This window comes from Chaetodon auriga, chromosome 4 (assembly GCF_051107435.1).
Source record: "Chaetodon auriga isolate fChaAug3 chromosome 4, fChaAug3.hap1, whole genome shotgun sequence".
In the NCBI taxonomy this organism is placed as follows: domain Eukaryota; kingdom Metazoa; phylum Chordata; class Actinopteri; order Chaetodontiformes; family Chaetodontidae; genus Chaetodon; species Chaetodon auriga.
The window spans coordinates 25,939,717-25,964,521 of record NC_135077.1 but is presented as its reverse complement, the minus strand read 5'-3'; the positions used below and the strand labels follow the sequence as shown (position 1 = coordinate 25,964,521).

Sequence of the window (24,805 nt, the reverse complement as noted above, 5' to 3'; positions counted from 1 at the left end):
ATCTGCAAATACTAGTCAAGGTTTTACCATACCTGGGAGATACATGGACAGGGTTTGCTGCTTGGAACAATAGTGAGAGAAAGTTTAGATCACGATAGAAAATGATTCTTTACATTAATTCACTACTTCACCTGTGTGTGAATCGGTAGGCTGTACCCTCCATATGCTATTCAGTGTTCTTTTACAACCCACTGCATGCACCACACCTGCTGTACTGTACATGGTACAGTGCATTCAATCCCACACCTTCTGGTAGTTATTTAATAATAAATAAGCATTAATTATTTGCAAATATTTGATCTCTTTCATGTAATACGGCTTAACTTTACCTCATGAGAACATTTCATTTAGAGAAATATCTTTTTGCTGTTTCTGCGTCATTTGCCTACCAAACACTGAGCCAATATTTGAATAGTTTTCTCCTACCTCCAAAATCCTATTTAGATGGTAAACCACTTAGCTGATGGTTGGTGAGTAATGACTACACAACTCTAGATAAAACACACACACACACACACACACACACAGAGCTCACCTCTCACTCACCGTCGCCGGTCAGATGAACTGGTGAAAGATTAATTTACTGTTCCATGGAGATGTTCATTGGTGTATGACAGGTATTAGCTGCACACAAGCGTGTGTATTGTGATGAGGGATTGGAGCAGTTGTGTGTGTGTGTGTGTGTTTGTGTTGCTATTAGCTGGATAAGACTTCCACACTCCGGGGCAGAGGAATACAAGCTTTTCACTTTGTTCATAATAAGACATCCTTGTCCTTTGGCATAATGGCTCCTGTGAGGCCGTTAGAACGGCTTTTCCCAGATAACACACGCATTAAGCTGTTTGCACAAACAGAGATTTTGAAGAGGTAGCTGTCAGATTGATGTTAACTAGAGCCATTTTCAAGCCTTTTACATCAAGGGTTCACATCTCGGGGTCTGTGGACATGAGCATACTCCAGTATTTGTGTTGCTGAGGTAATTGGAGGAATGAGACCGGCCGTTAGACCTGAGGCTGCTTTGGTCTGTCTAATAACCTCAAACTACAACATTGGGTTTAAGAGTAAACACTGAATCTTAAACAGTACAACTGCCACATGGGAAAAAATGTTTTCCCACAAATAAAAAAAAGACTATTTTGGTCAATTTTCTGCAATGTAAAGACAAAGTTGAACTCTTTTCGCTGTCACATGCTCATAGGCCCCGTTCAGACTGACTGTAATCCTCAAACAAAACATATGAAGCGGCAACGGTGTGCTGCTGAAGATAAGACAAACTGAAGTCAAACTGGTTTGAAGGCTTATCAGTTTATGATCATGTAAGGTCGGACTTGGAAGGATGTCGTGACATTACGTTACATTCCTTTTGCTGACCGTTTTTATCCAAAGTGCCTTACAGAAATGCATTCAACCATGTGGATACACAACCCAAAAACCGCAAGATTCATGCAAGTACATCACGTTCATTAGATATGCTAAATGGCTTCAAGTGCTACATTTAGAAAGGTTTTTATCTTGCAGCAGTAATTTTCTCCTCCACCTCAACATTTTTAGCTGAACAGTAGAATCAGCACAATGCTGCAAGTTACAATGTGTTGCATCTGGTATGTGCACTCAAGGCAGCTTTAGACTTATATGAATGCATGTATGTTTCTGTCCTCCTGATTAATGTAAGTCCAATAATGTCTCTCCTTTTAGCTTTGTCTTGCTCTCAATATCTGGCTCTTCAGCTGCTTCACTAGCAAGTCACTAACTCGCCATTTGGTGCTGGTCATGTGGCGCACGGTTGGTTTATCAAACCTTTTTGCTGCAAACCCCAAATGAGACTGAGGGTGGTGAGAGTGAAACGTTAAGGTTGTTTTTACTGTAAGTGTGACGGGGTCAAGCTTCTCGTACATGTTAAAATGGATAGCAGGAAGGGTCAAAATGTCACAAAGCACGCAAAGACACTTAAATCCCATTTAATCCAGTGCAGCTACTCAGTAGTTGACCGTTTTGTTACAGGGTATGAATCTGTCTATGCTTCCACTGACCTGCAAATACAAATACCTGCAAAGCTGTTGAGTGTTTAAAGATGTGTTGGTCATCAAGATATTTGGTAAAATAGAGGATTTAAAGAGATATGTCAGAATGATGCCAATAAAGTTGTGTGTCTGTTTTGCTCTGTAAACTAATATTGTCCTTTGTTTGACTGGACTCTCAGAAAAGCTCCCATAAACAGAGTTTCAAAAAGCTAGAATCCAAGACTATATCATTTGTTGTGTCTGAGTAAACAAAAGGCATCTGTTGTATTCTAGCTGATAGCTGCAGAGAGAAAGAGTGCACTGATTGAGACCTTTAGATACACGGGGTTGCTAAGGAACATGAATTCACACATAGCCAGTTTCTCTCCACAGCAGCTGCGTCTCTTCAAAGCCTGCTAATGCATTCAGCTCAATCTGCCCAGGACCATGTGCACCACATTCAACAACTGCTCTCCTGTGGCTCTGCCTAAGACAAAAGGCCTCAACGATGCTATTAGGTTGGGGCCAGATTGAACGGTAGACACGCTTACAGGGTGAAAAACTGGAAGGGTCATTACTACATAAACACAGGCGAGAGGGAGAAGAGGGAGACAAAGAAAGACGGAGGACACAAAGCGTGCTGTTTTTCAGGACTAGCTGCGTGGTCTTATCAGGACTCCACAGGACATCTGCTGCTGCAACCGTGTTAGCTTTCATCTATTTGTTTGTCAAACAGTCCTTCGTGAATATGACAGTGGGTATAGAGTGAGTCCAAAGCACCATAAACTGGTTATTTACTATGATTTTACTTTGACATTTTCAATAGCCATTCATTTTTGTGAGCAAGCACCTGCCATAATGTGGAATTAAACTCTGGCACTCTCTGAACCACTGCGGCACTCTTAGAAGCAGAGATATATCCTTTCAAGAGTTCATGTTGTTGATTGGTCTATGATTTTGTATTCCAAAAGATAGATGGCTAAAATATTTGGTGTTGAAATGTTTCCAGCATCGCTGACTAGAGTTTGGAGAAAAACATCAACTGACATATCCGGGTAAATATCAGGTTTTGCTGATGTTTATGCTGATGTATCAATACCTCAGATTTAAAGAGACAGGGTTTCTTTTAAGCCAGTAAATCATACAGGGAGAAATCAATCAAAGAGAGGACAGACATACCGATCTCTCCACTGACAGCAGCTTGAATCGTTCATAAAGCACAGCTGGGAGACATATAACGCTTCGAGCCAGGAATGGAACTCCATCTCTCAACCTGAAATCACAATTGCTGTCGCTGGTATTATTGCTTTCTGGGCGTACAAGCGAAACCCTGTTGGATACAAAATATCCAGGTGAGATCTGAGGAAAAACTGGATCACTAACTGATGGAGACCAGACAAGTTGAGAGAAAGTGGGCACAACATAAAGATAAACCATTTCACCACAAAATGCTGGAATGCTCAAACACAAACACTGAAACTTCTGGAAATCATTTCTCATCCCCGAACGATAATATAGAGCATACTGAAGGAGTATCAGATGATGGAATTTTTAGGATTCCCTGTCAAAACCATTCAGCTCAGTTCAGCTTCAGAATACTAATGTCACAATTTTAATCTGGCAGTTACCACCTCTGGAAAGTCTATGAAATTCCTCCAGTACATGTTGTTTCTAGTAGCTGCTCAAGAGCTGTGGCCAAACCCCCTCAGCCACTCTCACCCAGACCCCAGACACATTTACTGCCCATGCATCTAATTATCAAGTCAGTCAAGATTTCCTCTGCAAGTCCTCTTAACTCTTGGCACGCAGCCATAGAACAGCTGGGTTCTGGGATGAAGCATATGAAAGTGTGATATGCCAGATAGTGAACTGTGTTATTGATATATATGTGGTATGTAATATGTTGAAACAGCTTTATGCAGCCAGGCAGCGCATGACTTCTGCTAAAGACTTGTGGTGACTGATGCCCACAGTCTTCTTGGGCCATTTTATCCGGGAACAGTTCAGTATGTGAATAACTGAAGAGCGTTATTTCTGTCTTGGACATGTGTTGCAGTCTCATGGAGATTTGATTTCCACCCACCCCATGTGATTATGGCTGATTAGCTTATTATTTCTCATTGCTCCATTGTTCACAAACAGTCAACAAAAACTGCAAAATCTGATGTTATGCTGTGTGACCTTTCATCAGATTTGAAACAAACATCAGACACTAACTATGGTAACTAAACCTAACCTCCTTCTTGGAACATTTTTGTTTCACGGTGAAGCTTATCTCTGTCTGTGCTTCACCTCTCTCTGCCTCAGACTCCCTCGGCGGCCCGTTCCCGTCCACGTCACACCGATGTCACCACAAACCCAAGAGGTGCCTGCCTATCCAGTGTGGCACCATCGGTGGGGCCCTTCCCATCAGCCCACTGCTCTTCCATCCAAACACCAAGGGGTCCCAAATTGTCATGGACCTTGCCCAGAAGACAGTCAAGAGGCAGGCCAGTTTCTGCAATGCCATCACCTTCTGCAACAGGCCCATAGCGCTGTATGAGCAAGTCCGCCTCAAGGTATTTTCTGTCAGATTGGAGCACTTGAGCCCTAAAAGTCTGGGTGCTTTTAAACTTTCAATCCATTGTACTGTTTTATCTTAGGTTTACACTTAAAGTTGTGCAGCTCCTTAAAGGAGACTCATCTATAATGAGTGCATTGGAATGAAATTCATGTAAAGTCAAATATGTCATAGTTGAGCATTTGGGGTGATTTGCAGCCTCATGACCAAGGCAGTCTGTGCTATTCATATCAAGTATTTCCAAAATAACACCAATAAAGCCACATTTGTTTCTCTTCTCCCCAGATTACTAAAAAGCAGTGCTGCTGGAGCGGGGCTCTGCGTCTGGGCTTCACCTCCAAAGACCCCTCCAGAATAAACCCGGACAACCTGCCCAAGTACGCCTGCCCCGACCTGGTGTCCCAGAGTGGCTTCTGGGCCAAGGCCCTGCCGGAGGAGTTTGCTAATGAGGGCAACATTATCGCCTTTTGGGTTGACAAGAAGGGCAGAGTCTTCTACCGCATTAACGAGTCCAGTCCCATGCTGTTCTTCAGCGGAGTCCGCACAGCTGAGCCCCTCTGGGCCCTCATTGATGTTTACGGTCTGACTCGCGGAGTGCAGCTGCTAGGTAAGATGATTGAAGATGCATAAGATGCACAACTGAATTACTAACCAGGCAAATGAGGCAACAGCCCCGGGGAGCAAGACACTCGAGGGTTCTAATTTAATTTACTGATTAATCTAAACTGAAATGATGTTTAAAGGAATAGCACATGGTATATCAAAGAATATGGTAAGGTTATGTACCGAACTATTTCTTGGCCAGTAGCACATGGGTCTCTGATAAGTCAATGCTCCTGGCCAAGAAATAGCACAGTATATAACACCCCATAAAACCACAAAATATGACATGTTAAATAGTGAGCTGCAGAGGTGCTGGCAGGCAGAGCCAGGCTAGTTGTTTCCCCCTTGTTCCAGTATTTACTCTCAACTACTCTAACTGGCTGCTGATTGTGTTTAGCATGCAGACATGAGAGTGGTACAGATCTTTTCATCCAGGTCCCGACAAGAAAGGGAATAGACGTATTTCCCACGATGACGTATAAAGAGCGAGAAAAGGTGGATGATCAAGCATGGGACTGTCACAGAAGAGAGAGGACTTTGTGTCCAGTGTGAAGTGATGTAACATACATAATTGAAATAACGTAAGTTAATCTACGTAACCAACAGACTTATTGGTGATCTTTCCCCAAACCACAGCTAACTGCCACCATTTCAAAACATTAACCATGAGTTTATACTTGTTCTCAGGCAGCTTTATTTTGAAAGTGTAACAGGGCTTTGCTAACAGGACATTGCATTTTTATTATTGCTAACTTGACCACTGAGCCCTGCATGTGCTAAACTATAACTAGAGGGATACCAGTCATAGTCTGAAGTTGAAAGCTAATGACCAAGCATCCGTATTTTTGAAGTGAGAACGTGTTGGTTTTCAGTGTCATTTCTTCTATCTTTCTATCAAGTTTCGTCTTCAATTCGGTCAGTTTCACGTAATCTTAGCATCGACAATAGTGATCCATTTGTCTTTCTTGTCACTTTTTCTTGAATGGGGTTTTTGTAAGCCATGAGATGTTTAGGTATTTCTCAGTGCCCTCAGAGTTTGGTGCTTTTACTTTCTACATTTCTACAGATGGCAAAGCAGGTGTTCTTGTGTCTTTGTGTTTACTGTAAACAGGTCCTTTCTAGAGGTTATCATTCTTCTTTGTGCACTGTAAAGCCTTCCATGAAGCAGTGGCTATCTATATCTGACCAACATTTGGCCCCATGTTTACACAAAAGCAGTGGGGAGAAGAAAGCCGTGCTGCTGTGCATTATCAAGATATTCTAGGTAGCTTAACACACATACCACAAAGGCATAGCACAGGATAGTATGGCCCAGGCTTTGATGTGTGAGAATGTATACTCACATTTTCCCTCGAGAGTCAGTGCTGTCATCTTTTCTGCTGCTGTAAAAATAGACCAGGGGTCACATGTCCCATAGATAACACATTTGATTGTAATTGTGTGACACTGATATCTCCAGGCTGGTGTGGGTGAATGTTTAGTGTCTTGAGTTTGGGGGAACCCATCCCCTGTGTTTGCCTTTCCCTTGTGGACCAGTGGCACTTACGGTACTACGGTACTCCTGTTGCCATGCTCAGCATTGTCTGTCCTAATAAATTACTGTTTGCAGATGAAAAAAAAACAACCTCATCAGATAAAGGGCCATGCAGAAAATGGTTCAGATATCATATAGCAGAGGCCCGCTAACTGAGCTCATGCACTCCAAGGTTTGCTCTGATTGAAGTATCTATAATGTGTCTTTCTGAGAGATGTGACCCATTTGAAACACTGCTCCAAGCACCAATTCAATCAAAACCGGGCTTCTCCTTAGCCCTACTTAAGTCATTTCTGCTATTTTTTTACAATCAGACAATATGGAGGCCTGCTTCCCGAGCAGTGTCCCTGTTGTTCCTCAGGCTGACTGACATCTGCCCCCGTAAACAGGGGCCTGCTCAGAAGGGTGGAACACAGCCGAACGTTGCGATAGAAATACATCATCTAGACTAGACATGGTCCTTTGTGAAGCAGAATGGCCAATTGTGTCGGCTCTGTGCATCACATTTCTGTACACAATGCTTCATGAACCTTTCCCTATCTTCAGATAAGCCCTTGGGCTTTCACATCTGAGGCCTTTCCCTCGCTTTCACTCCTTATTTCATCTGGCATATGGGGAGCTGTTTGGTTTTTCTTTTTTTTTTTTTTTTGTTTTTTTTCCCAGTTCCTGATTCTCAATTAAACCCACATCTTGGGAAGCAACAGATATAGCAAGATAAGGAAGAATGCAGCATTCCTTTTTTTGCTTTAGCTGTTGCTGAGAAAGTTTTTTTTTTTGTTAGTTTTTTTTTTTTACAGCTGTAGACATGTTAAGCCCATTTCACTTTAATTTAGATCCTTTATCAGATTCTCACTTAAAACATCCAATTTTCTCCTACACCTCTCTTCTTTGCTGCTGTGATGACCACTTTTCCCTCCAGGATCAATAACATTTTTATTCTCTCCATTTCAGCGTTTTTCTGCAGCGAGTGAGATTATTCATCGTGCCCCCTTGGAAATACTATAATCCTCACTACATAAAGATTGAATTAAAATTCTGTGGTGGATTAAGTTTCTTACGCAAATACATTTTGTACAGCTTGTGTATGTAGCCCTTTCATAATGTAAATTAGCAGGGGTCCTCTGGTAGTGTCTCTCATGTCTCCATTCAGCAGGGAAAGCGTTACGCACAAATATTCACACACACAAGGCTACACACACCTTCAAAAGCAGTTTCCACCGCCTGTTCAAGCCAGCCGTTCTACCTGTCTTCATGTCACGTTATGTGCTTCTCCTTCCAGCAGTTCATTTCCTGTCACTCATTTTGTTTCATGGCTTCAGTGTTTTTACTGCACTCACTGTCTGTATTTGGAGAAGGTTTTTTCATGAACACTTGTAGCTGAGTGCTTTGCTTTATCCAGTGGTGGATAGAGCTGAAAATCTTTACTCAAGTAAAAGTACAATTTCTCCCATTGAAAAAAGTAAAAGCACCAGGACAATGAACTACTTAAAGTACTAGTTATTTTGTGTTTTAATATTGCTTAGTGTGTGCCGGCCAGAGATCTTCACAAGACATTTCATGCAAGTTCAGGTCAAGTCTCAGGTCTAATGAGTGTTACATGCACTGTGCGTCAGGTTTGGAATAGCCACTGTGCATGTCTATTATACTTTTCATGTTTGCCATCTCTAATTAGCTGTTCGTGCTTAGTACAATTGTTTCCTTGCTGTTTTTTTTTCTTCTTTTTTTTTTTTTTAAATCTAAATAGATTATCATAAATGGACAGCATTTATGTAGTGCTTTTCTAGAGAAGGGACTGCTTAAAGTCCTTTTCTACACGTCACATTCACCAATTCACACACCAATGGCACAGCTATTTGGAGCAATTTAAGGTTCAGTATCTTGCTCAAGGACACTTCAAGGAGAAGGGGATTGAATCACAGACGTTTTGATTAGTAGAAGATCTGCTCTGCCTCCTGAACCACAGTCTCCCCATCTGCATGAAGGTTTTGATAAGATCATCACACTCACTAGCTGCCTAGCCTACTGTTGTTACCTGTTATCTTGATATGGAAATGTAACCAACCAAACCACTTGCTTTGATATGAAGCAGGGTGAGCCCTAACAGAGAGGGAGACCTGTTCGTCACACATAAAACCCAACAGAGCAGTTATATCCATCCATATTTGTTCTCTCCTTATGCTTCTCAAAAATTGATTCTTCAATAAATAACAATTGGCAGCCTACTGAGTGAAAGCCAAGAACTGGTGACATTCTGTTTAATGAATTCACCATCAGGCATTGCTATAAAACAAATAGCAATCAATGCAAATTAGAGCAAATAAATTGGCTGGTTTCCATCAAAAGAAAGCCGCGCTCTGTGTATGAGAGGATTCTGTTAATATATCAGAGTCAATCCAGTTATTATGTGATCATATGAAAGTGTAATGCAGGCTGCTTTTCAGCCACCAGGGGAATAGTGTGCAGTTACTGCATTAAATTGAAAAGGTATTTGCCTGATTTTTGGCATTTGCTCAGCTCATTAATATCTGGCAGATGCACACGTCTCTTTGTGTCCCAAGCTCTCCTTCATAACCACATTCACATAACTTGGTTAACACAGCTAAATGCTTAGTAGACAACAAATTAGTTGCAACAAAGGTAAAAATGGCAAATGTAGTGAAGGGTAGATTACTTGCCATTTAAAACAAAAGGTCTAAAGATAAAGTAAAAGTATAGTTTTAATAAGGAATGTGAAAACCAGTTTCCAGGCTCATGTGTGTAACTTGTACCCACCCCTGGCTATATTATGACAAAGGGTTCGACAAATGCAAGGCATGTCTAGTCACAGGAGATCGTCTTCTGAAACAGAGACGCTAATCGCCTGTGGAACTGTACGCATTGTCCCGAATGGCAGCAATCAGCTCCATCGTACGCATTGCAGATGGAATGCGGTCGTTCTGCGGCCAGTAGAATTTAGGAGTAAATTTGACAAACTGGAAATATGTCTAAAGAAGGTTGATTGATTTTTTTTTTTTTAGTTATTTATTTTCCATTTGGAGGCAGCACAACAAGGTTATTAACAAGCGTAAGTTTATTTAATTTTTGAATAAACAGCTTGTTATAATTTTTGAAATGGAAGTGATCACTGTTGATCATAAAAGTCTCCTTTCACATACTGCACAAGTAGTCATGTGATCCCCTCTGAATAAACAAATATTGATCATAGTCATTCAGTTTTGTAGCACGTGTTCAGAGCAACATATTGCATGTGCCTTTGTCTCTTGAGATGTGTCATCTGCTCAACATCCCGAGGCTGTTCTGAGGTCAGCGCAGAGGTACAATGTTGAAGGATGGCCCCAGGGGACATTCAGAACACCTTTGATGTTGAAAGATTGAAATAGGAGCCGTACTGTATCATGTGATAATCCGCCCCTCAGGAATCACCAGGGGATACATTATACATAACAGGAACAATGGGGCAGGGCTGATTTTGTGGTTTCACACCTGCATGAGCATGATGACAGCAATTTAAGGTTTCTCTTCTCCCCGTCTAACCTGCTCATGACGCTGAGACAGAAGCAAATGGTGGAACGTCCACGTTGAGCCCAGAAACAAATGCATCAAGTATACAAGAACACATCCAGATTTTTGTTCTTGTGCTACAGATAAAAGGTGTCAAATGTGGTGACGTGTCTGCTTGGCGCCTGAGGTAGCAGGTGATGGGCTGAACCTGGCCTTGAACTGAGCAAATACAATATTGTGGAGGTTTGGCAGGATAATCTTTGGGCCAGACTGAAGCTGTCCCCGTGGGCTTGAAATCCAACAAACTAGAAAAGGTTGTTTAATATATACCCATGTCCTGGTTCCTAAGGTTAGCTGTCACTCTCATATGTACACACACGTACGCGCACACACACGCACTCAGCAGAACTTTACTCAACATCGGGAAGGAGGCTGAGTAACTGAGCAATTCCAGCTGTTTTGAAGCCGGCAGGACTCAGATTGTATGAGTCACTCACTGTGGAGCTTTAATCAAGAGGGGGCCACTGAGGGACTTCCCTGAAGGACAAGAGAATAAAGTCTGATTGCACAGCCTTGAGGCTGCTAACACCTCTCAACCAGGCTGACTCAGGGAAGGAGTTGGGCAATCTAGCTGTCACCACAAAGAAGCAAAGCAGTTAATTTAGTTCATACCAAACATCGTGTCCTGGAAGGGAGGCTATCTCTGTATTCACGAGGAAAACTGCATTTACCCTCCGTGGGGGAAACTCTAAAGAGCTTCTGACGTCTATTGTGTTATGAGAGATTGTCCTCAGGTGATGGATCGAATTACACGGTAGCTGTTGACCGGAGAATGAGCTCCCATTGTGCCATCAGGAAGCAGCAACGTCTGCTGTCACTCTAGATTGGCAGAGCAGCTGTGGTAATGAGAGGACATTCTGAAGATGGCCATTTTTATCAAATCAACCAGAAAATAGGATGCAGGTTTCCTGCAAGCCTAATCTGGAACTCCAAACTGTGTGTTTGGGTGGTGTATTTTCTGTATATATGATAGCACAATGTCCTTGTCTGTTTTATGCAACCACGAATCACCATTGATTGTGGAAATGTGCTTTTGTGTAAAGATGGCAGATGTGGCCTAGGTGAAAAGAAAACTAATCCTGGAAAGTGCTACAGAGAGTAAAACAATGTGTGAAAGCTTGATGAATGACGGCACAGCAGGCCCGACTCTTTGTTTACGTCTTTCACAAGACATGTCAGAGGAGCTAGCCTATTTTTCACAGCTCGTGAAGCAGGGTCTTCCTGTTTGAACAGGATGTCAACTCTGATGGAAATGGCATCCCTCATGTGTTGTCATGTAGCTTTCCAGCTGGTCTGGTTGAGCGGCGACTTCTACACCTACATGTCTGGAGGATTCCCTTCTCTGAGTTTACAGGTGTAGGAAATGATGATAAAGTACAGTTTTTCTAGGTGTCAAAATAAAACGCAGGCCTTGTCTGGCAGTATTTAGAGCTGAATATGTTTAAGTCTGAGGCCAACAGATGAAAGTCTCTTCCAGTTTAACAATACTCAGTACAAAAGACAAGTTACTGTTATGTACATGGAGCTTCTTGGAGCAATATTCCAATGCGACCATGATGAGTGATGAGCAGACTGTTCAGCATTATCATATTAAGACATTAATGACATGAGATTAAAATGTAACCAGTGGCTGAGATCTTGGCTCACATGCAAACGTGATGTTCATCATGGCTGCTTGGTGTAAAGACAGATGGAAGTGAGAGTGTGTGACCGACAAAAGAGAATGAAGAGAAGTGGATGAGCACAGCCTTCACCTCAGTGGTATAATTTGGTTTGCTACGTCAGTTTTCTTTAGCCCACAGCTACACAGAGACTAATTACCACAAAAAACTCAATGAGTAGAAGTTAGATGAAACAAATTTTAAAACTGACCTTAATTATGAAAGTCTTTAAGTGTTCAGAGAAACAAACACTTCCACAGTCATGTAATTAAAGAAATGCAGGAGGTTTTCATTAGAAAGAAGATTTGAGCTCTGTTGCTCACTGACGGCTGTGCCTCTCTGTGCACTCTGCTCTGGATGCACTCCACTAACATGAAGTTATCTGGAGTGACAGAAGTCTATTCGGAACTTTTGTTGCGCTGTCCAGCTCATAGAGGGACGGATCAGAGTTCCCGTACTTCTGGGAGAAACCGATTACTTTCAGTGAAATGATTATTTGATTATTGTGCGCACTTGACTGGCACTGGTGTTTGACTTGGCAGGACTCAGCCTCCCAGTTAATAGCAGCGGTTACAGATCCCGATGCTTCATGCAGACCCTCCAACAAAAATACACAGAGCAGAAAAGCTGGTGTAAATCTGACTGTTTCTTACTCTTGTAGGAAATGTAGTGGGCTCAGGGTGGACATCAAGCACAGCAAATTAAGCAGTGTTGTGTTTCTTGGCTTAAGTCTGCTGCATATAATTTATGGTTGCTGTTGGTCAGAGAGCTCAAAAGGCCAAGAAGAATATGCTGGGTTTGTATGTTTTGGCATTTTTAATCCGTTTTAAATTACTGTACCTTGGCTGGATACTCCAAGACATGAGTTTCCTCTTCAAAGAGACAGATCAGAAGACATTAGCAAAATAATTCCATTTTGAACTTTATCAGCGGTGAGAAATTTCAACAGATAACTTTTAATGGGGGTAAAGTCGAGGTAACCCATCAAGATTTATGTGGAGTTTCCTGTTTTTCCTCCAGTCTGTGTTTTCCCTGTGCTCAGAAGTGATTTTACCCGCAGTTCAAAGCATGATGTTTAGTGAAGATCCTCTGAAACATCCAGCCGTCGAACACTGCTCGCCCTCTGAAACAGCGCCAGGGAAATCAACACCATATTTACTGCGCCCCACTTATACACTTTTAGACAGAGACAGACTGACAACAGCAGTCATGGGGTTTAGAAATGTTGCTTTGTGACACAGTTCAAGCAAGTCAGTGTGCCTGATCAGAAACACGATTCCAAAATAGGCAGCCATGACAGTCATGTGTCGTGATAATGCTCCTATTTAAAGGATGATTGCACTTTATTACAACTTTGGTCATATTTCCTTAGTTTTGACCATCATACCTATTGGTAATCATGACGTAACCTAACTCACCATGTTTAACGCTGAGCTCCTGGGACACTAACATCAGTAAAAAGAAGTCAAAAAGGGCAAGAAACATAAGCAGGCAGATGATAATACAGCTTTTAAATAAACCCTGAGGACTGCCAAATTATTTGGAAAAAGACTCACTCACTGGTTCAACTTCTTCATAGTGACAGACATTTCTGCAGTCATAGCTGAGAGAAATGGTTTCCAACTTGACATGATATCAGAAACAATGTTTTGAAGTACTGTTAATTGGGTTGTGGGCCTATTGGAGGCAGCATAAGAAGCTTTCAATGCAACATTTAACTATAAGGTTGATATTGGAAAAAACCAAAGCAGTGAGTTGAAAGATGCTCTGTGAGCTGAGGGGAAGTGCAGAGTTCATCACTACGAGCGACAGCTTTCACATTACAGAGTTCACTTGATCCATTGTTAATATAAAACTATGAATTAGTGCGGTAGAACCAGTTTTCTATAAATACTGTATGAATGATAGCAAAGCAGCTGACTTGCATGTGTTGAGAGTGTCAGTCTTCTCCCAGTAATAAATAATTGGCCTAATTTCAGCCTTCCTTCATGCTTGAGCACAGGAATAAAACACAGGGGCTTTAATATAAGAACCTTATGATGGAGGTTATTAACGCTAAGGTCCTGGCATGCTGATTGGCAGAGAAGGGGCGGCCACGCTGCATTCTGCTGATGACCTAAGGGACAGGGCTTTTGTGACTTAGCGGGCATTTTGCCTGGCTCTTTGTTATGGCCATGTGTCGCCCTGGGAGCTCGCTGCTCTTTCCAAAAGCCCCTGGTTTAAAGCTGCCCAGCCTGATCAGGGAGCGGGGATTGGGCCAAGGCCAGGGAATAAAGAACATCCCAAACATCTAGTACAAAGACCCCTCTGACTCACCCCCCTCTTTCTCTTAGCTGTTTTATATCTCGGTCTCTCATTTGCTTGGCCCAATGTTGTCTCTCTGACCCTATGCTTTATCTGTTCGTAGCAAAATCTCCCTGGATATCCATCTCTACCTTCTGCCTTCGTAGCTGATCCCAACTGAACAGTCCTCTCCTCCCCTCTCTCCTCTCCTCTCCTCTCCTCTCACTTACAGATCACTCTAAGATCTCTCTTTTCATTTTCTCTTCCTAGTTCCAGCTCTCACTTCACCTTTGCTGACATCAGATGAAACCCTCCAGAGACTGTGGATAAAGATAAGCCCTGTGAGATAGATTGTGTGCACGAGACAGAGTAAATCCCCCCCACCCCCCGCTCCAACACTGGCTCAAAACCCTGGCACGTTCCGTCTGCTCAGGCTAGCAAAGCCACTAAGCCAGACTCTGCCTCGATCCACCTCCCCATGCACAGCATTAGCTAACCTGCTTTGCAGCTATTCCCTAATCAAAAACATTTACAGCGTGAGCCAGTGCCTGTGCGGGCCAAAATAGATGCGCTGCCATTCTCCCTCCCATCACCCAATACCCTTGTCCATGTATTTGCAATGGATTAGCCCAACAGGTGCTTAATTATTCTAATCAAAAAACGCTCCAAGGAGGAACTGGGGGAAAAAAAGGCAAGCCAAATGGGTTTCAATTTTTAAAAAGTCAGATGAAAGAGCTGACTATAGCTCTCATGATCCCCTGCATGAATTAATTAATGGTTTAACCCAACAGGTGCTACATTTGCTTTGAAATTCAATCAAAAGTGGAGAATCAGGTGATGAAACCCGGTGCTCCCCCTGTTCCACAACCCCTCCAGGCTCACAGTGTCAGCAGCTGCATCTTCCATGGCCCCATTACAATGTCTTCCTACATGAGAGAGAAATGAACACACACACACACACACACACACACACTCACACACACTGTTTAATGCTGCTTTCAAAGTGCAAAATTGTGTCCTCGGCCAATGAGAGAGAGCATCTGTGAGTGGTGGATTTGAAAAGGACCAATAGGACAAAGGGATTGTATCAGCTAAAAACGCAGGTGCACCATGATTAGCGGGCAGCAGCTGGTGAGGTCACAAACAGACATGGAGAGACACACGTTGAGTGCACAAACACACCAAAGCTTTCTCAGATGCACAGTAAATGTTCTGCAGTCCTTTCATTCCTCTTTCTGTCCTCCAAACCAACAACGAGTACATAAAATACAGCAGTGCCTCCGTCTCACCAGCCTTTGATGAATAAAGAAGCAAAAAGAGGAGAATGCATGGCACACAAGCCAATATGGGTTTGAAATGACTACTCTTTGAAAAGTGAGAGAAGAAGAGGAAAAGGAAGGCGATATAAAAAGGAACATAAACCCTCAGAGAAGCTTTTTGAAAATAGCTGATGAAAGACTATATTTTTTAGAGGAATCAATTTACTGTGTGTTTGAGTTTGTGTTCACACTTTCTGCGTTTGAGTTAAGAGTCGGAGTGACACACAGAGAGAGCAAGATGATTTGTGGCTCTTTGGAAGCCTCCACAGACTCCTTTCAACATAAAATCCAGCATTGTCACAAGCAGCCATCCCTGCCTCCCTGGATTTACCTCTCCTCTCTGTTCTCCCTCCCATCTGCTGTTATCCCCCAAGACATGTCATCATCCTCTCTGCAGCTCCAGTCCTCCTGCATGTCCCGCAGGTCCTGCAACAAAGTCTATCCCATCGTAATCCAATTTAGGATGGAGTGATGGGCAGCAGAGAAATGGCCGGCTCTGGAAGACACACACAGTTCCGTTGATGTCATTCAAATCCCCCAATAACTCGGAGCGAGTGGGCGCCGATGGCTGGGCATCGCAATCGGTTTGTGGTTGAGCAGTTAGCGTGCCTGCTCCTCACTCCGTGGCCAAAGGAGAGGTCTTCCCTAATCATCAGAGAGCGGGATTTGAGACTTCAACCACATTAAGGTTTCTCTACCTCATTAAAGACCTCCCTTCAGCAAATGGCTCTCTGTCAGAGGAAATGGCATGAAATTAAGAAGTGAGCTGCACAGCAGATTGAGCTCTTGAGTTGCAACGCCACAGCCATGTACGTTGATAGGCTCTGTTCATGTCCTCTAAGTCCGAGTGAGGGTTTTCATGGAGACTGAGAGTCCATCGGGGGAATTGATAGCAGAGGAAATGGTAGATGCAATCCAAGCTGGCATGCTAGTCATCTTCAGCTCGCCTCGGGGACATTGTTAACTGCTGCACACTTCTGAGCAGCGAGCTATTTAATGGTTGATTGGTTGATTAGCAGTCTCTTGGAGGTGCCCTGTGCACCAAAGGCACTGTCCTCTCCATTTTATGCCTCTCTGAAAAATCAATTAGCACAATTACAAGGCCTTGGTTCCATTAAACATTAATCACAGAGCACCATGCTCAGGGTTAGCAGCAAACATTAATTGAAGGCTGACATGACTTTGAGGGAGCACCGATACCATCTCTGCTTTACAACGTACAAGGACTCATCAGACAGCATTTCAGCGATGATGCAGTAAATCAGACGCGTCAGTGGAAGGGGATCAAACACTGAGGAGACTGCTGTCATCTCCAGTTGAGTTTAACACATTCACAGCGTGGTACTTGATGTCAGCCACTGTCTTTGTAGATGACAAAGGTAAAGTATACTCTTCAGATATGTTTAGTTGAGATGTGGAGTTGAATCTAGAATGGTGGAATGACTCTGTAGAGCTGGGTATGAATGAGAATGAGTGTTTGGTCCAGATCGAATTGTCTCCCTAACTAGAGTAGGACTGGGCAGTTAAGACGGTTGTATGTTTTTGTGTTTGTCAGATGAATAGTTGTAGTTAGAATTTCAATAGTTCAATAAATGCATAATGTTTTTACCACAAGCAACCCAAGCACAGAATATCAGAAACTATCAAAGGAGGATCAGTGTTCTTCTGCATAGCAACACAGGAATCTCCCACACGGTGTAGTGATACTGTAGGTTTATGTTATGACGTTATTTGGCCTTGGTCACTCTTGCTTTGAAGAAGGCGGCAGTCAGAGGCATTAATCAGAGCTGGAGCAAATTCACAATGCTTTGTTGTTGTCTTTGGGAATTAAATGCTGTGCCACAGTTGCTGAATTCAACCAAAAGCTAGATGTTTTATTGAGGCAGTCTATATCTGCTTGTGTTGAGACAATATTTGAGAACTTTGTCTTCCTTTGTTAAATTAAAAGAAGTATTGAGCTAAGGAATCAAATAAAAGTACTGTTTTGGTATCCATACTGAAGCACAGGTGCTGTATTGACACTGAACCCTCTTCCTTCCCTGTAAGACCTTGTCCTCTGGCTTTATCAACATGTTGAGCCTCATCCCTTGTATCAACTCCAGTATTGACACTCATCTAGAAAAAGCAAAACTGGTTCCTAGTCATACAGTAGCTGTAATCTTCTTAGACAGCAGCATGTATCATATTGCTACCATATTTAACAACTTCCCACATTAGACTGTATTAATTTTTGCTGCTCTATAACCTGATTCATGCATGAAAGAAATTAATTGTTTCCTTGATTAATTAATTTCACTGTAGACCACTGCCAGTTCCAGTCAGCGGTACTGTGGTGTAATGGTTAGCACTGTCCTGGGTTCAGAGCTGTCGGGTGCCTTTCTGTGTGCCATGCAGTTTAAGCAGTGACTCTAAACTGCCAATAGACTCTACATTGCCTGTAGAATGTGAGTGTGAATGGTTGTCCAGCGACTGGCAACCTGTCCAGGGTGAACCCCGCCTCTCGCCCAGTGTCAGCTGGGATCAGTGTTAGTCCCCTGCAACCCTCCAAAGGATGAGCGGTTGTCAATAATGGACGGATGTAATTAAATAACAACTAAATTGAGTTAAAACTATATTGAGAAACAACGTACTTCAACCCATATAATAGCTTTCTTCAGGGCTGTCATAAATCTATCTTCCTTTGGCTTGCGTCCCTTTCAGCTGTGAGAGGGCATCATAAGAGGCTTGGCTGTTCTGTTTTCACTGCTACAGTTTACAGTTAGCGGTGGGCAGCCTGTCCCACAACCCTGGTAATTGAGGCTAAGAGGTTTATCTGGAGTCAGGCTCTCAGGTCCTGGTCAGATAGAGGGGCCCAGAGCTGACCAGGACTGGAGAGACTCTCCAGAGACAGTCAGGGGCTGGACACTGTCTTTCATCCGCCGTCCTCCGCCCTGGTTTTTTGTCTCAATCGCTCTCCTCCACCTCTTACACTGACTGAGGAGGGTCTTGCAGTATCTTCATTACCTTGTGTGTGGGGGCAGGAGAGGTTATTTTCTCTTTCTTCTCTGTCTCTTGTTTCCTCTGTCTGTCAGTCCCACAAATACACATGTGCGTGCATCACACACAAACCCAGACAGCCCACCCCTTCAGCCCACTCAGAGGAGCAGGGGTCTCTCTCAGGACGCCAGGCTAATTTTACCCCGACCACCAGGCTAGGAGGGGGGTAGAAGGGAGAGTGAGGGACGACACATTTAGTGGTGTTATTTTGAGCAGCTGTGTCGAGGCGTAGGATGAGACCGTAAAGCTGTTTTCTGATACAGCCTTCAGATGAATGTCCGGGGGATCAGCTCCGGACATTGTCTGGAGTTGCCCTTTCACACATGTAAGCACACAACAGGAGATTGTCTGCGTCAGACGCGTTCTCACCTACTGGAAATTTACAGGAAATTCTTCAGGCACAGGACATGAAGAGAAAGTATGCTGTGGAGACATTTTCACTGCTGTCTTTGTGAAAATGAGCCTTCTTCTTCACCCTCAGATCTTTGTGTTCTTCAAGGTTTCACGCCAGTCACATGTTAGAAACGTCATCAACACGGCCACTTGCTTGTTGACCTGCTGTGATCTCACATGGCCTCAATCATACATTACACAGATTTCATACGAGGGAGCTGTCAGGGTAAACTCCTTATAATCAGCTGTCCAACTGATTCTGACATTTGTGTTCTGATGTGCAAATCCAGGTAATGTCTGCATAAGTTCAGAGTTGCAGTGTGAAAGGGACTTAAGCAAATGTGTTTGTGTGCATGTGATCACTGCTCTTACAGACATTGGTTGACATTAATGGCTCTCTGTAGAGTGATACTGTACTATGGATTGTAAGGAATGCAGCCAACACACACACCCATACACTTACTCAAACACACACATACTCATCCACACACATACAGTATTCAGTTGTGTTTCAGGAAAAAAAATTGTCAAATGACACCATCGAGCATTTTCTTGTATAAAACTAGATGATTCAGCTCTGTGCAGATATAGGGGCAACAGACTACTTTCTTTCTTTCTTTATCTGTAAAAGCACCTCCTGACACTCTCATTTGCAGCAGCGTTGAGTAATTAGAGCTATCCTGCATTGCATTCAACTTGTGCAACTGAAGTTAAATTGCTCTCTCTTTTTTGTCATTATCTTGTTGTCAGACGAGCTGCAGATTCAGCCTTTAGAACTGTACGCTCACAATTGGGATTCAGCTGACTGCGAACTTCATCGCCACAGGCCTTGAGCAGATTGCTAATCAAAGCAAAACACAGTCAGACCATTATTATCCGCTTTACTTTTTCTGTCTCACCCCCACTTCTTCTTCTCTCCCCTTCCTTTCCAGACAGTGAGATTGTTCCTCCCGACTGCCTGCGCCCACGCTCCTTCACCACAGTGCGCTCCTCCTCTCTGCGGCGTGAAGCCGATGACTCCCGCCTCTCAGTCAGCCTGTGTGACCTCAACCTGCAGCAGGAGGACGGACGCCCCGCCCACACTCACTCCCACCGCCACACCCTCCACCTGGCCTCAGCCTCCTCCTCCTCCACCTGCCCCATACCACAGAACTCCCTCAACTCCCAGCAGTCCTCTCTGCTGCCATCCGCCCTAGAGAGCGACCTCCACTTCCACCAGCTGCGCGGCGCGCACATCAAGACACTGGACGAGCAGACTGTGGCACGATCTGAGCACGCACGAGAGGAGCGCACTCTCGTCTTCACCAATCGGCCCCTGCGCACCGGAGAGACTGTCTTCATCAAAGTCACCAAGTCCAGCCCGGCACGCTCGGGCTCGCTGTCCTACGGGGTGACATCCTGTGATCCGGCGGTGCTGCGCCCCAGCGACTTGCCCTACAATCCAGAGGCTCTGGTGGACAGGAAGGAGTTTTGGGCGGTGTGTCGGGTGCCGACGCCCCTCCAAAGCAGTGACATCCTGGGCTTCTTGGTCAACCAGGAAGGGGAGGTCATCCTCAGCCACAATGGCACCAATGTGGGAATGCAGGTCTGTGTGGACAACTCCCGCCCACTCTGGATGTTCTTTGGTCTGCACGGAGCTGTGACTCAGCTGAGGATTTTGGGTAAGTACGCACCACAAGTTGTATTAAATATTAAGGGTTAGACAAAACAATATGAAAAGCATTTGAAAGACTTACAGGGGTACAGTCAGTAGCTTCCGTTTGCTAGATCCTCCCTGCATCTTTCAAACACCATGCCTTCAGTTTGTCAACAAGAAATTGCAGAACAGGAAAGTGAAACTAGGTTAAAGAACATTGAAAGTCAGTGTCACCATTACATATCGTCTCATTGTCCACCAGAGAACACAAGCTCATTTTTGCTTTGTAAAATGTTCCACTCAACATGTCTGGTCACCGTTAAAAGACAAACCAAAGGGATGTGTTTAATAATTACTATCAGCCAACATATATTCTTATTGGATTTTTAAAGCCCAGAGAAGTCATCAGGGATTGCATTCTCAGACTTTAAAGAGCTCCACACTAGGCAGAAGACATGCAATGGGTTTTTCTTGCCATTTGAAACTGAAGAAACTCACTTGCACTAAATGCACAAAGTAATCCACATAACAGGCATCTTAATATGACCATCTTCCTTTGAAATTGTGGCGTAGTTCACTAAAACTCAAACTCATGTTTCATCAAGTATTAACATTATTTTATCCACCTCCTGTACGTGCAGTAATGAGCGCCCTTTGTTCTTTGACCACATGCTTTATCTTGAGAATAAACCCCCTTGAAAGAGTGATTTATGGTGGAAATAACTGTCCTTTTAGCCCAGTGATGTGTCCCAGGTCAGGAACTTACAGATCAGGATATTGATCTTCATTTGGCACAGCACATCACTGGTGAGACCTCCAAGCTCTGTGCTTAATTCACTTACTCCGTGAGGTTCAAATCTATTTGTGCAAACTGTTGATTGCTCTGACAGTATGCCAATGGAGGCAAACCATGTCTCCCTGTTTGGAATGTAAAGGCCCAGTCAAGGGGCAAGACTTAGGAGGCAGTTTGTTGCTTTGTTTGTCAGAATATTTACAGCAGATGTCTTGAGACAGGAAGTGTCTATACACATTCATAGGATTAGCGAGAAAAGTAGATGCTCTGTCACGACCCGGGGAAATGGAAAAACAGGAAGCGAGCGATCAGAGGTGGAGAGGGGCTGCGGGAGGGAGGGCTGTGACCTGCACGCAGCAGGGACGACAAGATGTCTCAGCGGGGTGGACACTTTGCCTGCCAGTGGTGTGCCGGGACACCTGAGGTTTGTTTACCCTCTCTAAATGCTCATAATGACAGGGGGAGCGGGAAAGGTGTGTGGTGGTTCTGGCGTGGCACTTCATTTTGCCCTGCCAAGCACATTGCCTTCCCATGAGGCGCAGGCAGCTGGAGGGGGGGTGCTCTCAAGAATGTGAAACGTGGAAGACAGCTCTGCAACAGGCTATCTTCATGAATGCCAATCTCAGTGGCATTTGTTGCCACCTCTGCCCAAGAAATTCAGCTGAATCCTATTCAAATGACAGCACCACACAAATTTACGCATGTTCTTAAAATGATCACTTTTATCAACACGCTATTATTCAGTGTATTTACGCTGTGGTAGCAAAGGGCTGACAGTAAAAAGGCAACATCTTTGTCAGTTGTATAATGCAAATTGGCACGCGCAGCAGTGGATGCATAACAAAACAGCACTGGCCTTTCGAAGGTGTCACAAGTGTTTTTCTGTGGAGGAAAAGGCATCTATAAATACATCCTGCTTTTCTTCAGTGACTGGAGCGGAAAAGGAAGCAGAGGTTAAAAGATGCAACGGGGGAACAACTAGCTTAACGAGACACGCATAGAGAGGCGTCAAAAGTCTTCAGATGTGATGTTACAGGATTTTAAACTCGGCTCTTGCATGTTACACACAGGGATTCACTGTGTTCACTGTTCGCTTGACCCACTTATCATCAACTGACAGCAAAGTAACCTTGTCAGCCACGTCAATACAGATCACAGCGAGCTTCAAAAAACAGTGGCTTGGATTTGTAGAGAGATAATATCAGTGATCAACTCAGCAAGTGCAAAATATGAGAAATTCAGCTTTCATGGACGTGTTTCAGTCTCCTCTTTAACTGCAAAAAAGCAAACTGTGCCTCCTTTGATGCAACAATAAGCACTTCTTCTACTTTTCTACTGTGGTATCACACAGAGAGATCACCTGCTTTACTGTTAAATTACATTTTGGCTTTGCAACTTTGCATAACAGACCACCTGTGTGGATTTAGTGAAACTTCAGAGCCTTGACAGCACAACAAAACAGGAACAGCAGAACAATGAGAGCGGACCAAGGCACATCTCCTTATCAGAGCAGATCTTGGAATTCCCACTGAGGTGTGAATCATCTTTACCTTCCAGCTGCTTTGAATTAGGAAGCATCTCTTATCTCACTCTTGCAACTCTTGATCTATTGCTTTGTTGACTGGAGAGCAATTTAGCTTTCAGTTAAGCTGAATGTGAGCCATATCTTTTACTTCGATAGAGAGATGTTAAACTTGAAAGCCTGGCAGTCCCAGTGGGCTCCTGCTTCTCAGGATGGCAAGATAAAGCAGTCATCACAGAGGCCTCTCACTTCAAACAAAGCATGAAGTAATGGACCTTTCTAATAGGAACAGGCATACTCAAACAGATATATCAGAGTGGCTCAGGTCAGCCAAGAGTGCTCAGACAGGGTAAGGATGGCGAATGAAATCGATACTGCATTAGTTCTAATAGTAGTCACGCCAGTGGAAGCAATACTTATTTTATCATTCTAAATTAAAATGTCTGTCTTTCTGTTTTGAGTCTATTTGAAGGAATGTATTCTGTACACACAGGCCCTGTTTACACCTGGCAGTAGCATGCATCATGGGTGTTCAGTTCACAAGTGGAAAGCTGTGTGTACAGGTGTGACTGCGCCCAAGACTGCCTCACAAGGTCACCTGACCTGAGAGGAACAAGACGAAAGAATAGAATTTTGAGCAAAGGGGGTCTTCTTGGAAATTTGGCATTAAATGCATGACATTCAATTGTTCCTTTCCTTGTAAAAAGCATTGTTTGAGTTTGTTGTGGCATCGCTGTACCAGCCTGTCAGCTACTCCTCGTCTTAAATGCATCTTACTTGCCAGCATTTAGCAGCTACTGTTTCAACTGATCACCATTAGCACTGTAAATGTATGAAAAACAACATTTGCTTTACAGTAAACATGCCAATTCTGACATTCAGTATACAGTAACCAGTATGGGCTACGTCTTTGTCACCTGCACATATGTATGTATGCATGTATGTATGTGTCTATATTTAAATATACATACATTTATGCTTTGTGTAGATATCAATGTATACCCTTCCCATAAACCATTTTGAACATTTTAGATCCTGCATTGTTTACAATCATGTCTGCCAGCTTGTAGTCTTCTTCACTCCTTTTTCGGCACGTTGCTTTTCTTCTTTGTGTGTTGCTCTCTGCCAGAGTGACTGCAGTGGCAGGAATGTTTATCATGTTGCTCGTGTTCTGGCGCGTGGACATCGGTCCATAGCACTGCTAGTGGTCAGAATCTCCACAGGGCACCTTTAATTTAGATTCTGAACAAGACTTAAAGTCAATAACTGTGAGGCATTAATTCCCATTACACGCAAGTAAACAAACCTGGACGGATGAGTAATAGAGAGGCAAGCGTGGCAGCAGAAGAAAGCCATGTTTGCACCTAAATCAGAAAGGCTCAGCTTGCTCGGCCCTGAACAGACTCAGCTGTGCTCTGAGCTAACATTATCATAGTGACACTAGCATGCATGTTAACTATTTGATATTAACATGCTGGCCATTAGCATGTTACCATCTTAACAGGTTCACATCCATTCGTTCAGTTAGCATGGCCGTACAGTGTGTTAACCTTTAGCATGTCAGTGCAACTCGTGTTAGCATGCTACTTTAGCTTTAATCTATTTTAATGTAGAGGTGAAGCAGGCTGAAAACTGGTGGTTAGTTTATTAGTTTCAGGTATACAGAAGTATTTTACTGTAATCCAAAGAATTGGTCTGACTGACTGAATGATCCTGGAGCCACACTGACAGCGTGACCAGAACGCTTCCTATATGTGGCTGTTTTAGTCTGACGGACAGAAAAACTGACAAAAACTGTGTTTTCTTTTCCAAACTCTCCATGTCAAGACATGTCACCTACAGTTGTGTCCACTGGGAGACAACAACTCCTAGACTGCATGTCGCCACAGTGTTTTTCTTTTTGG

The 24,805-nt window shown here is 43.5% G+C and overlaps 1 protein-coding gene across 2 annotated transcripts in view; it reads left to right on the top strand.

The window, feature by feature from the left end:
* Positions 1 to 24,805, top strand: part of neurl1aa (neuralized E3 ubiquitin protein ligase 1Aa) — a 76,535-nt gene that overhangs the window by 42,105 nt on the left and 9,625 nt on the right. For both annotated transcript variants that reach the window (XM_076728289.1, XM_076728290.1), the window contains exons 2-4: positions 4,308 to 4,558; positions 4,846 to 5,167; positions 19,883 to 20,611. In XM_076728289.1, the coding sequence (XP_076584404.1) occupies positions 4,308 to 4,558; positions 4,846 to 5,167; positions 19,883 to 20,611 (1,302 nt within the window). The remainder of the gene's footprint in view (positions 1 to 4,307; positions 4,559 to 4,845; positions 5,168 to 19,882; positions 20,612 to 24,805) is intronic.